General features: G+C 40.0%; 1 protein-coding gene and 1 long non-coding RNA gene across 2 annotated transcripts; one reads left to right on the top strand and one right to left on the bottom strand.

Annotated features, from left to right (window-relative positions):
* Positions 1–812: 812 nt before the first annotated feature.
* On the top strand, positions 813–8,461 carry LOC124692793 (MADS-box transcription factor 27-like). Its single transcript, XM_047226224.1, has 8 exons — positions 813–994; positions 1,612–1,690; positions 6,919–6,980; positions 7,669–7,768; positions 7,855–7,896; positions 7,983–8,066; positions 8,152–8,306; positions 8,382–8,461. Exons 1-8 carry the CDS (start codon positions 813–815, stop codon positions 8,398–8,400), a joined length of 723 nt encoding a protein of 240 aa, XP_047082180.1. The 3' UTR covers positions 8,401–8,461.
* On the bottom strand, positions 5,982–11,652 carry LOC124692794. The gene is made up of 4 exons (XR_006999685.1): positions 11,320–11,652; positions 10,377–10,433; positions 6,595–6,995; positions 5,982–6,501 (listed from the first exon to the last, which is right to left on the bottom strand). It is a non-coding gene; the product is annotated as an uncharacterized LOC124692794 (long non-coding RNA).
* Between the last annotated feature and the right edge of the window lie 1,188 nt (positions 11,653–12,840).

Here is a 12,840-nt window from a genome sequence, read left to right as displayed (position 1 = left end):
TATAAGTTTTATTAAAACATCGTTAATACTAAATTGGCATTGCATTATCTATCTTGTTTCGCTGGTGGAATAACTTTATTTATATTGAGAAATGGATTCACAATGTGTACATATTTATTTATTTTGTTAGAACACCACGTTTTTACACAAATTGATGGTCATAGTGTCACCTTAATTACCAATATCCATGAATGTTTGCCTAGGCCGGATATGTATTTTAGTGCCACATTTAACTATAAGACGGATATGTATAAGACTTTGTACATTTTAACTATAAGACGGATATGTATTTTAGTGCAACATTTAGAGATTGATTAATTACCAATATCCATGAATGTTTGCCTAGGCCGGCATACGATCGGGGATAGTGCTGCCATATGTAGACAAAGATTACTCACCACCTTTCGTGCGAGCCACAATTTTCTCCCTCCCTCCCTCTCTCTCTCTCCCCACTTAATTAACGCGGACCAATAAACTAACCTCGACGATCAGGTGGCCAATCAGGTGCCGTCTTCCACCTCTCGCATCTTCTTGCTAAATAAAGCAAGTAGCAAATTGAGGAAAGTCCACTTGCAATTAGTTGCAGCCACCACCAAGAAAAGCCTCCCTCTCTCCATCTCCTCCTCCCATAAGGAAACCTTTGAGCTTTCTTCTTCCAGCTCCCCTAGATCTCCTACTTACCTTCTTTGGCTACAACACACATTCACTGCCTTTGGCTTCCGGTCCGTCAGAGAGAGATTTCATCAGCTTTCTCTATCTCCTGGCTCTTAATCAGTCGGGCCATTTTTAGTTTGTGTGTTGGGTAGGAGGATATGGGGAGGGGAAAGATCGTGATCCGCCGGATCGACAACTCGACGAGCCGGCAGGTCACCTTCTCCAAGCGGCGGAACGGGATCTTCAAAAAGGCCAAGGAACTCGCCATACTCTGCGACGCTGAGGTCGGCCTCATGATCTTCTCAAGCACGGGACGCCTCTATGAGTACTCTAGCACCAGGTATGTTTGTAATTTCATCGTATGTGTGCTAGTTTCCGTTTTCTCTTCCCTGCTTACATTTTTTCCTTGACATATAAGAAGCTAGCTAGCCTTTCTTGGTCAGAAATTGAAATCTTCTATACACATACACATGTTCAATGGCATGGAATTAATAAAAATGTACTTACCACATATGGAATTCGCACTTCACATAGAGGATATTAGCCACGTCGCTATTCTTGTCTTGGAGGGTGCTGTCTCTCTAATATAGCTAGCTAGGTTTGTTGAGCTGAAACGGCAGATGCACTGTCTCTTCCTTGATCTAGCATCCCATATTTTCCCCTATTTATTGATTTTAATTCAAACCATTTCTATAGTAATATGTCGTACACAGCTTCATGTGATGTACATCATGCGTTACATCAAGAAATATTTGGAGTTTCGTGCTAATATATATATATGCATAGTCAGTGGTGTCTTCCCATGTCATAAAATATTGCAATTTGCTGGATTATTTCAAGTCATATTGCATGGATCTAACTTAAATAAAAAGGAGATGTTATACTAGCTTTTATTTCTTGAAATACCAGCCACTGTTGCTCTCATAACATGTTGATTTCGTAACTTATGTTGTGCAGTATGAAGTCAGTGATAGATCGGTATGGCAAGACCAAGGAAGAGCAGCAGGTTGTCACAAATCCCAATTCGGAGCTTAAGGTATTCACTACACAATTGCTATATTCTGAAGTTCCCTTAGAAGTAAAATTAATGTATATATTGTTTAGATCTCATGATAATATTTGACATGCAAGGTTAAACCTAGGACGGTATACATATTGTTTCATTATTTGCAACTCTTCCTTGGATACGACATCTTTTACACAGATAGCGCTGGATACAAATTATGTGTGGGTTTTTTTAAACGAAGACAAAAGATTTGTCTTATCCATAAGCGGAATGTGACAAGGGATTAACTTATCAATGCCTATGGATTGTAGGCTAGGGTTTAGTTAGAAGTAGAGGGCAAGTAGATCTCGAAGGTTTCAGCCGAAAAGTACTCGACGATTATGAAAACTAGGGTTTGTGAACAATGATTCGATGATCTCCTCGTCCCTCGACTCCCCCTTTATACAAGAGGTGGAGCCGAGGGTTTCGTTTTGTACAAGTTACAAAGTCCGGGACGGTTCCTAACTCATCCCGCCAGATTACAAATAACACTTCCTATTACAACTCTATCTTTTCCTTAAATATATCTTGGGCTTCCGAATCTTCTTATTCTTCGGGTAGTGGGCCTTCAATAAACCCCGGGTACTATATTCGGCAGGCCCATTTGGGATGCCTATGTCAGAATGTGCCTAGTTAATTAGCAGAAAACCGACGGGTCAAAACCATACAACAACACCAACACCACGGGGCCATGTCCACTCTCGCCAAAGGGCCAAGCCCACTCAAGGTCAGAGAACAGCCATAACCAAACTCAAGATAGCACTCCACCCCACCGAGAATAAATGGCCTCACACCATCACTGGAGAGAAGACGTCATGACTACTATGGGAGGAGAAGACACATGATGCTCCAACATATATGAAGAAACCAACACCTAGGGGATGGTGCGCTAACACACCAACGATCAGCATCAAGGACTACCTCGTCGACCGCACGGCACAAGGTCGATGCCCTCAACATAGTCAAACTTTCGGGGCCACCGCATAGACATTCGGTTGCTTCGCCACGTCCAACAAACATTCGACACCACCTTCTTGGTTGGTTGTCCCGAAGTGCCACCACTCGCTCTCGAGCCACGACGCCGCAAGACCAAGCCGCCCACAGCCCAAGCTCCACAGGGCAAACCGCTCATAGACACCAGTCGTCGCACCAACATCCTGGGCCACGGCTCCAACATAGAGTCAAACCGCCTCCTCTGAAGCAGGTCGACCGAGCCGACAGCCTTGCCACACTAACGACACAAGAATGTCACCCAAGCCATGCAAGCAATTGCTACTCCTTATGAGGCTGCTGCCCACCATGCACCCCGAGGCCGCCGCCTCGATGCACAACCACCATCCGGAGCCGCTGCCCCGACATCCACCAACCACGACGCAAGAGAAGCCACTTACAACAATTAAAGCTGACTCTCCAAGACGACACCCACAAGAGGGATGCAATGCTAACGCCATCGTTGCCCACTCCGACTAAGCCAAGCTTGGGTTTTCACCCGGAGAGCCCAAGCCATTCTCACAAACGACGAGTGAAACAACTCGAATAGGGTCGATGGATCGATACATGGGTTAAGAAGTAATCAAAACATATGTTTTCTTGTACAAATTTATGTGTATCCTTTAATTATAGCAACCTATTTTACCATGTACGTTTTCTAACTTCCGCGAGTAGCACACCATAATGTTAAATTTCATGTCACTTGAAATAAAGTTGTAAGATAGAACCTTGCACCAAATATATACACCATAAGAGGTGTCCGATATATCCTCCTGGAGAGAAAGGAATTGTATTGATATTACCTCAAGGTGTATTCTCCGCATCATTTGTTCGGTTTTAGTGTTAGAGACTAATTTAAAATGTCGAGTATGACTTGCATCACGATATCTTTATGTTAAAGTAAGATATAGATGTATGGTTTGTACTTTATATATATACTATCCAATTTATATGGCTAACCATTTCACTTGGAATTTGAAAGGAGTTCAAATAGTACACTGTGTTATGGTGTTTCAATGATATTTTGAAGATTACTTGTGCTATATGTGTTTCAAGTTCTGCACTTCTTAAATATGCATTGTGTTAAGCTAACCATATACAATAAGTTGATTTATTTGTCAGAAAACGTGCATGAGTGGTATGTCTTTTCTTTTTCAATACTTCTTACAAGTCTGACATACTCAATATGCACACAACATTCCTAGAACTGCACTTGACGGATAAAAATCAATGACATCACCAATTATGGCTACACTTTTTTATTTATTTCCGAGAACATGCACTTAGGCACCAGATTTCAATCTGAAAAGGATCCAAGGGTTTCTTTGGTTCAAATTTCATATGGATTTTGGAGCATTCTACTCTTTAAGATCAATGTTAACATAAAATATAGATATTTTATTTTAAGTTGATCTATCAGTACAACCAAACAATTAAATCAAATTTAAGCTATTCCATACGTCATAGTCTTTGGCCCTTTAAAATTAGGTATATACACGTTGAGACATATAGCTAGAACACATTACGGATTTTCTTTGTGTTTTACATTTCTGTCCGGAGAGGCAAGCTTGAACAAGTGTATACATGGATTGTGACATATGGTAAAACAAACAGACGCATGCATAGAATGGCCATTAATTTCAGTATAATTTAATAGAAATTCGGATACCAAATCAATAGATATCATTGGGTTAACCTAAAAAGTAACAAATGATTTGTTGCTCTCGGGTAGTTGTTAGCACAGATGTTTGATTTGATTCAACCATGGAATTTGCTAGCTATCTAGAGAACTTTAGATCCAGGGAATTCTAATATTCATACTATTTTCATCCAAATCTGTAACGGACGATTGGGCTAAAACCCCACCCGAAGAATATTTGGTCGTGTAATACAAAGCGTGAATGCCGACTAAAATATTGTGTAAAAGTAGTAGGTGATAAAAGGATGAAAGCTTGTGCAGTTAGTAGTTGATAATTCTAATTTTCACCAAGTGTCAGCTCGAGATAATTCGTGTAAACAATCTACTTTTTTTTGGAATAATATGAACATTCAACATGGACACAATTTGAGTGAGGGAGAGAGCGCCGATGACATATATCATTGGGCCAAGCCATGGGCACTGGAGTTGAAACCACCAGACACGCCCAAGCGAAGGCCAAGAGGCTGGCCTCTTAGTAGTGGGCTGCTGGCAGGGGACTGTAAAACTGGAGTTGCAACAGCATGTGACAGTTGCTGGGCCGTTGCATTCTGAATTTGTAACAATTCTCGAGTTGTTTAGCCCTTATTAGTACCCAACTCTTTTTATGCGGCAAGGCATGCACCAAACGTACAAGCCAAGTGTGACATCGGTAGCCCATGGAAAATCAACCATGACAGTTAGGCATTCTAGTTTACCCAGTAGTTCTACCATTTTATGGGTACGATTCTATTGAAATTCTTGCTGGACATTCCTCACATCCTAATATCATAGAGCCAACAGCAGCACTCCAGATATTGTTTTCAGAATAAAAGCTGAACGTTACTCCAAACTCCAGATGTTTTCAAAATAAAGGCTTCTCACAGGTCACAGTCCTGCTTTACAATTACAAGGACTCCAGAAATTCCCCTAATTAAAAGTTTAAGCAGAACTCCTATACTGGGAGACTATCAGTTTGCTAACAATTCTGCTGAAAATCCTTTTATTTTTGTGCACAAAGTCGGGAGGGGAGGTCCTTACCTGATTTTCATTAAAACAAGGCGAGACACCAAGGCTCCAAAGTTACAGATTACAGAAGTACATGAGGGTTGGGGAATAGAGAAATAGAGGAGAAGCAAGAACGTAACATGCAACAAGACAGGAAAGGAAAAGCCAACCGAGACATCAGGACTGCCAGTCCATAATCCAAACTTTGGCAGCCTCCTTTTCTTTTTTTCTTGGCTCTGAACGACTAGAGCTTCACCATCTCCATGCACTGTCTTCACCATCTCGATGCACTGCCTAGCCACCACTGCAACCGTCAACTATTTTGTCAAAAACCTTTCTGTTTCTTGACACCCAGTACACAGCCGTTATAACCAGGCCCCATGCATATATCTTTTTTCATATCTGAACATCTCTCTCTTGCTTCCAAGTATATGTTATCCAGATCATTAACACCAGTCAGCTGAATACCGAACATCGCCATGATTTTGTTTGGTCCGACGACAGTACAATGCTAAGTGTTCAACTGATTCTTTTCTTTGCACCCAAAGGGGCAGAGTTCATCATCCACAGTGTTGTTTGAACAAAACTGTCCTAACCTTTGATCCTTCATTTTATCATGAGCCAGGCGAATAATTTCACTTTTCATGGGGCAGCACAGCTGAATAATTTCACTTTTCATGGGGCAGCACAGCTACAGATTGTGTTGGCACTGAAGTGTGCAATCCACCCCCAGTTGCATAACTCATATTACATGTTTTTGACTGAGGACTCTGTAATATTCAGTCTCCATCCTCTCCTATCTGGAGTTGGCTAGTCAAGAGAGCATGCATTCAGGAAGGCCAGCAATTCCACCTTTCTTGTTCAGCACGATCCGGCGTAATATGCATCAAAGGTATCACCCATTCTCCGTTCTGAAAGCAATCAGCGACCAAGATGTTCGGTCGATTAGTATGTGAGAACAAAGCAGGGAACTGAATGTGCAATGGCTTGTTGCTTGTCCATTTATCTTTCCACGAGGCTGTACATTCACCGTTGCCAATCTGAACGAAGGTGGATTCTCTGTATGAACCAATCAGAGTGTTGATCCACAACCACTCCTAGTTTGCACCTTTGACTGCTCCCCAAAGTCCTGTCCTCGTAAGTGAGAAGAGAAAAGGCAAAATCAAACAATAACATTATCCAAATGTAGTAACAAACAGGTCGGCTATGACTGATCACTTACTCTGTTATGACTTTATTTGTCTTTGAGCTGATTTGCCATTAAATAGTGGTTGTGGCACTACCAAAATGTGCATAACCGTCCGCCAACCTAAATACATTTTGCTCACAACAGAATTTAAGACCTATGTAGCTAGGTAGCGTCCATATTGCAAAAATGAACACTAGTGCCTACATGTATGACAATAAAACGGCTTGTCCAGCTACTTTGTTTAATATCATCATGCATCATAATATGTTCCATGGTAAATAGCCATCATATCTGTTGTCAAGAAATTTGTTACTTTCATGTATTTACATTGCATGATTCTGCTATTGCACTTCTTAGTTTTGGCAAAGGGAGGCAGCAAGCTTGAGACAACAACTGCACAACTTGCAAGAAAATCATCGGTATGTTCTGAATCCCTGCAAAAGTTCCAACAAATTATTCATCAGAAACGTGGGGATGTACTAGACACAACTAATAGATACAATATTCAATAATCTAGAAACGCCCCAAGGTAAGAATTATCATTTAAAGACTAATAGAAGACAATTAGAAAGGAAACCAAAAAAAAATGAAGACTGTTACACAGTAACTACACTGTGCAGCTTTGAACTCCGCTCCCATAGTCTAGCAAAAAACATGGTGGTCCTGGGTATTAGTATCTGTTCCGATTGTGTTGACAATATAGGTCCCATAAGTGGCTGAAATTACAAAGAAACCAACCACAGTTCCGAGCATGAATCTAGCAGGCAGAAAGTAGTTCATCTTCACCAAGCACATGATGTACTGCAATCATCTTACTATCCACACCAATGTTCTAATATCTGTTGTATTAGGTAAAGAATCATTTGTTGAATTCACTAAGATCCAGTTATCTAAACCAGGACAGATTGGTGTATTGTTTCTAATCATATTATAGTTATTCCCCAGAAATTTATGAATTAGACTATCCATATAGCAGGTCATATTTTGGCACTAAAATATTTACTAGACAAAATAACAATGCTAAACCTCCTATCACAAGAACATATTGCCTAACCGTCAATGAGATATAATGCAGCGTAACAGTATTTTTACATTGACTTACTACAGGCAGTTGATGGGAGAAGATCTATCTGGACTGAATGTTAAGGAACTGCAGTCCATAGAGAATCAGCTGGAAGTAAGCCTACGTGGCATCCGCACAAAGAAGGTCAAACCATAACCAAATTTCTTACCACACTCAACCCATTCCTACATGAAGATTCAACTGAAAATTGTTACTACTGTTATTTCCAGGACCAGATCTTGTTTGATGAAATTCATGAACTGAATCGGAAGGTTCTGTCAAATATAAGTTCTGCAGTTTCTAATGACGTACTTGTTTTTCTTATAATAGACTGACTGTATCACTTTTGTGTTTACAGGGAAGTCTAGTTCACCAAGAAAACATGGAATTGTACAAGAAGATCAGTATGATTGGCCAAGAAAATGCTGAGTTATATAAGAAGGTAGCAGACAAAGTTAAACAAGAATATTACTGAGCACCCACCTATCAACATAACTGACTTGAGTTGCAATTGATTTTGTTATAAGATATATGAGGCTGAAGGACCAAGTGAAGTCAATCGGGATTCACCTACACCATACAACTTTGCAGTTGTTGAAAACAGGAATGTTCCAGTGCAACTTGGACTCAGCACACTGCCTCAACAGGATGACACTGAGCAACCAGCTGCTCCAAAGCTAGGGTAACCTTTATTATCTACTATATAATCAACATACTTTCTATTTGTTCACTATTCTTAACTAGTCAAACACTGCAGATTACAGTTAAATCCATGAGCCATAGAGATAATCCTCTAAGCTGAAGAGGATATTGTTTGATGTAAAGAGTTGATAATGAGAGCAAGACAGAGCAAAGTATTTATTCAATGAGTCATTGAGAAGTTAACTTGTAAACCTATTTCAAATAAGTGCCACACTGAAATTGAGGGCACTATTGTTATATAACAATTTTTATCATACATGTGACTCCATAAATTGAACAGGCATAAGTCCTCATGGAAAAATGGAACCGTTATGTGTGCTGCACCATCTTCAGGCATCACTAACAACCAAAATCTTTAAATGCCACAAGCAATAAGAGATATATATTGTTATGTCTGGCATCTCGTTGCATGTATTAAAACATAAGTCTTATAACGCAGAGCACTCTGCCACTTTGTGACTTGATAACAGCGAAATTACCAACAATTGAAGTATAATAATCTAATATATTTAATCACATGAAACTTCATATAACTACTGAATAATCTAACCATTTCTACAGGAGAACGTGTCGTGCTGAGGCAATCAGGTTCCAGATGCTAGATCAACTTTCTACCACAGAAAATTATTTGTTGCTCATGCTGAAATTATTACGGATGTGCACTGGGTCTCACAAAATCACCAACAATTGAATATAATAATCTGATATATTCAATCACACGAAACTTTGTATAACTACTGAATAATTTAACCATGTCTACAGGAGAACGTGCCATGATGAGACAATCAGGTTCCAGATGCTAGATCAACTTTCTACCACAAAATTATTCGTTGCCCGTGCTGAAATTATTACCGATGTGCACTGGGTCTCACTTAGTGCCTATTTTTCAAGGTCAAAAACAATTGCTACGGCTACAAGGTCATATTAAGTATACACGCATAGCTGTCTACACAAAAAAGATGACAAAGGAGTAGATGGAGAGTTACAACAACGATTAATTACTCTTGCTATAAAACAGGCTCGTATTTTATCTTTCTTACCATTTCGTAACTATGAGAACGAAAAGCAATTTCAAGCCCAGTCAATTTCAATAATTACTGGTTCCAGACCCAGAAAAAATAGACATATTCCTCAATTAACGGAAAAGTACAATTCTAATCGAAACTTAAGAAACAACTGTTGATGTTTTATTTAAAAAGGGCCGGACCAGACCTATATATATTATAACGAAAGTAATCCAGCTCGTTGATTCCTACCACTTAATCTTAATTTATTGTATCTTCCCGGAGAGGGAAAGTGCACGGTAACTCAGAACATTAACAGCACACATCCTAATTCCTTTAGGGGACTATTTGGAATCAGCAACCAAGAGAACTATGCTGAAGACAACATAGAGAGTTGTGACTCTCAGAATGCAACTAATGTAAACAAAATCCTTTCCCTGTTGAAAACAATGGAAATATACTGGCCTAAAACCTATTTGGGGACACGAAAGCCCAATAAAACCAAATGTCCAGTCATGAAAAGTAGTACAGGCTTTTGCATTGAATTGGAGACAGCACCTGCACCTATGCCAGGCCCATACCCGGAATAAGCTGTACCAAGGCGGGTTTGCTTTCTTACGTAGCATAGCCCAAATAGCATTGAGCCCAAACAGGAAATATTTTTTTCATGAACCATAGGATATGGATAGCCTAAATCCATGCTATTTCGAAACTTTAGTGCTCTTGCAACAAAACTGATGCACTACTCTCATAAGAGTGTTGCTCAAGAATTATTTTCAAGTGTTGTGTAATGAACATAATGGAGTTTTGGTGAAACTCAGACACAACCTGTGGTTGGGAACACATTAATAGGATAATAACACCTCTACAGTTATACGAATATGCTCATATATAACCTTGTAAGTTCTAGTGACATTTCATTGGCAATTCAAATACAGATCTAGAAGAACTTCGGTAACAATTCTGACACAAATCTCACAAATAGTTGAAGCATTTCTGAAACTCATCGACATTTTGAGATATATAGCAAGTATGAAGTGGCTTACAATTTTCTCACAAGATGCAGTTGCTGCCCCAAGCTGGTCGCCACCCCTTGCATCAATCTGTCACAAAATAGCTGTCAACAACAAATAGAGCTAAAGTAACTAACTGAAAAAAATGCATATGCAATTCTAGAATAATAGGTAACTCTACAGCATGTAGTATCAATAAAATCCAGTAACCACTGAACTGAACTTCTCAACATACTGTGAGGTAACCATTTTTCTTTCCTTTCACTGCCCGTATGAGATCTTTGAGCAACTCACCCTCATGAAATCGTGAACTTTGAAGAGATTGTATATTTTAAGAAGAGGTTAAAGGGCTAATTCCTCGATATAACTTTAAATATATGCCACCTCAACAATTGCATAATGTTGTGTATTCTACCCATATGAATCGCTTAATAACAGATACAACAAGTTGTGACCACAAAGTGTAGATTTGCATCAATCCTTAAAGGTGTTTTATTAGAAGTGTAGATTTGTGAAACCACCAACAAGCTATATGTGTTCTTATAACACTACGAAATATATGCATCGCCGTACTAAAATTACATTGCACACACTGACACTGAACAAAAAGCAAAACGTACTATCCGAGTTTCCAAAACCAGTTCGGCAAAACTGACCGCTCCTCAAATCCATGCATCTCCCCTACTCTAGATCACGAAATCCTTATAATCGTAGGGTCAATTGTGGATCCCGACCCCCCGCAATTCTCTGGCAGAAAGCACACACGGTATTGATCTAAAAACAACATCGACAAACGACATATGCCCTAGAGCCTGCACAGAAATGGTTTAAACTCGTAGATCTGTGGTTGTACAGCGTGAAAACCCCCACCGTAATTCCATGCCACCTCCATTGCAGGTGGTGATAACGCCATAATCGCAGAATTAACACTCGTGGAAAGAGAAAGACCCGCAACATATAGTAGTTCGCCCCTCACCTTAGCCCACTGTGCGCGGCCGCCTCTGGAGAGATGTGGACGCCGATGCCAGCCGCTGCTGCTCGGGGATCGGCAGAGCTTGATGCTGGGCCTTAAGGAGGCAAATCGGGGAGGCGAAAGCGAAACCAACAAGAGATCGGTGTGCGCGCCGCGTATGCTAGGCGATGTAACAGATGGCCGATGGAAGCAAATCGGCGAGCCACACGTCGCCCGCGGCCGGTGACAGCGAGGAGTTCGTAGGAGAAGGAGGTGGAACGCAATTCTTCGATTGCAGAAGGGATGTGCCATGCGTTGCCGACATGGCTTTGCTCCTGCTCTTGGTGTGGAAAGGAGAGAGAGAGAGGGGGGAGAGGAAGGGAAAATATCTAGGGTTATCGGAGGATTAAAGTAGGTTGCTCGGGAGTGATACACCTTTGGACACGTCGCCCCCTGCCTGTCGCGGGTGCGCGGGCACACCCACACGGCGCCTCCACCCGTTAGCATCGAGCCGTTTCGGCTGCGGACGCCCGCTCACTACCGCTAGACACTAGTGCTTTATTATTCCAATCAACTTCAATAATGTTGAATTCACATTATAATTCGTGCATATTATGAGTTGTAAGTGGATTGCAAATAATATACTTTGCAGCCATAACTGGGTTACAATTGATATTTGATGTTTTAAATTATATGAAAGTTGCAATTTAGATCGTTTTTTTAGTTTTAAATGATTTGTGCATGAGATTTTTATGTTACAAAAGAGTTTGTAACCGGTGGCGGATCTAGGGTGGATAGGATGGTCAATGGACCACCATGGAAAATTGAGTTGGATTCGCCACTAGATGTAACTGAGATTTTAAATTTATAAATAGGTTGCAACTAAGAAAAAATAGTCACATAGTACATGAAATGAAATCGCTTGAATAGAAAAATAAACTAACCCTCGAATGAGAATTTGCCACACCCATATATTAATTATTATCAGGTAATGCTAAAAATCAATATAGAATCTTTGATATGTTTTAACATTAGAAATCAAATAGCCAAAAAAATACGCATATAGAAAATAAAAAGTCTTCTGAATTAAATAATATTATTGGGGGAAGTGCACAATCTTTGGATGTCCAGCTCGTCTAGACAGCTATTTACTATCGAGTGGAGAATCATTTGACTTTGACATGCTTAAAAATGGACAGCTTTTGAAATTTAATGATATTATTTTCCATAAAATAGGTTATATTTAGAAATAATGTGCTAGTTGTTGTCAAATTACATCACATATTATTTTTTATGTCTATATGCAGAATATTTCACATAAGCCGAGGAAATCACCATATATGAGAAATATTTGAGGAAAAATGGAGTCATTGGAGATATTTGAATGGGGCATTCTTAAGTAGCCTAGTCACAAATGGGATAAGGTGTGTATTTAATCTCTACTGCTTAAAAAGATTAAACTGGTTTCCTATTCTCCTAATACGTCTAAACATTTTCGTGGTTTCGTTCCCTGCCAAACGGAGCACTACGTCAATTTCTTCGTCC

Source organism: Lolium rigidum, chromosome 2, assembly GCF_022539505.1.
Source record: "Lolium rigidum isolate FL_2022 chromosome 2, APGP_CSIRO_Lrig_0.1, whole genome shotgun sequence".
Classification (NCBI taxonomy): Eukaryota; Viridiplantae; Streptophyta; class Magnoliopsida; order Poales; family Poaceae; genus Lolium; species Lolium rigidum.
The sequence above is the reverse complement of the archived record's forward strand: the minus strand, read 5'-3'. Positions and strand labels throughout refer to the sequence as shown.

Bases quoted from the DNA above. Each gene is read 5' to 3' on its own strand.
- LOC124692793 (XM_047226224.1), top strand. From the start codon at position 813: ATGGGGAGGGGAAAGATCGTGATCCGCCGGATCGACAACTCGACGAGC. The intron at 1,691-6,918 runs GTATTCACTACA...TGCACTTCTTAG, and splicing joins ATCCCAATTCGGAGCTTAAG to TTTTGGCAAAGGGAGGCAGC. The intron at 7,897-7,982 runs GTTCTGTCAAAT...TTGTGTTTACAG, and splicing joins TTCATGAACTGAATCGGAAG to GGAAGTCTAGTTCACCAAGA.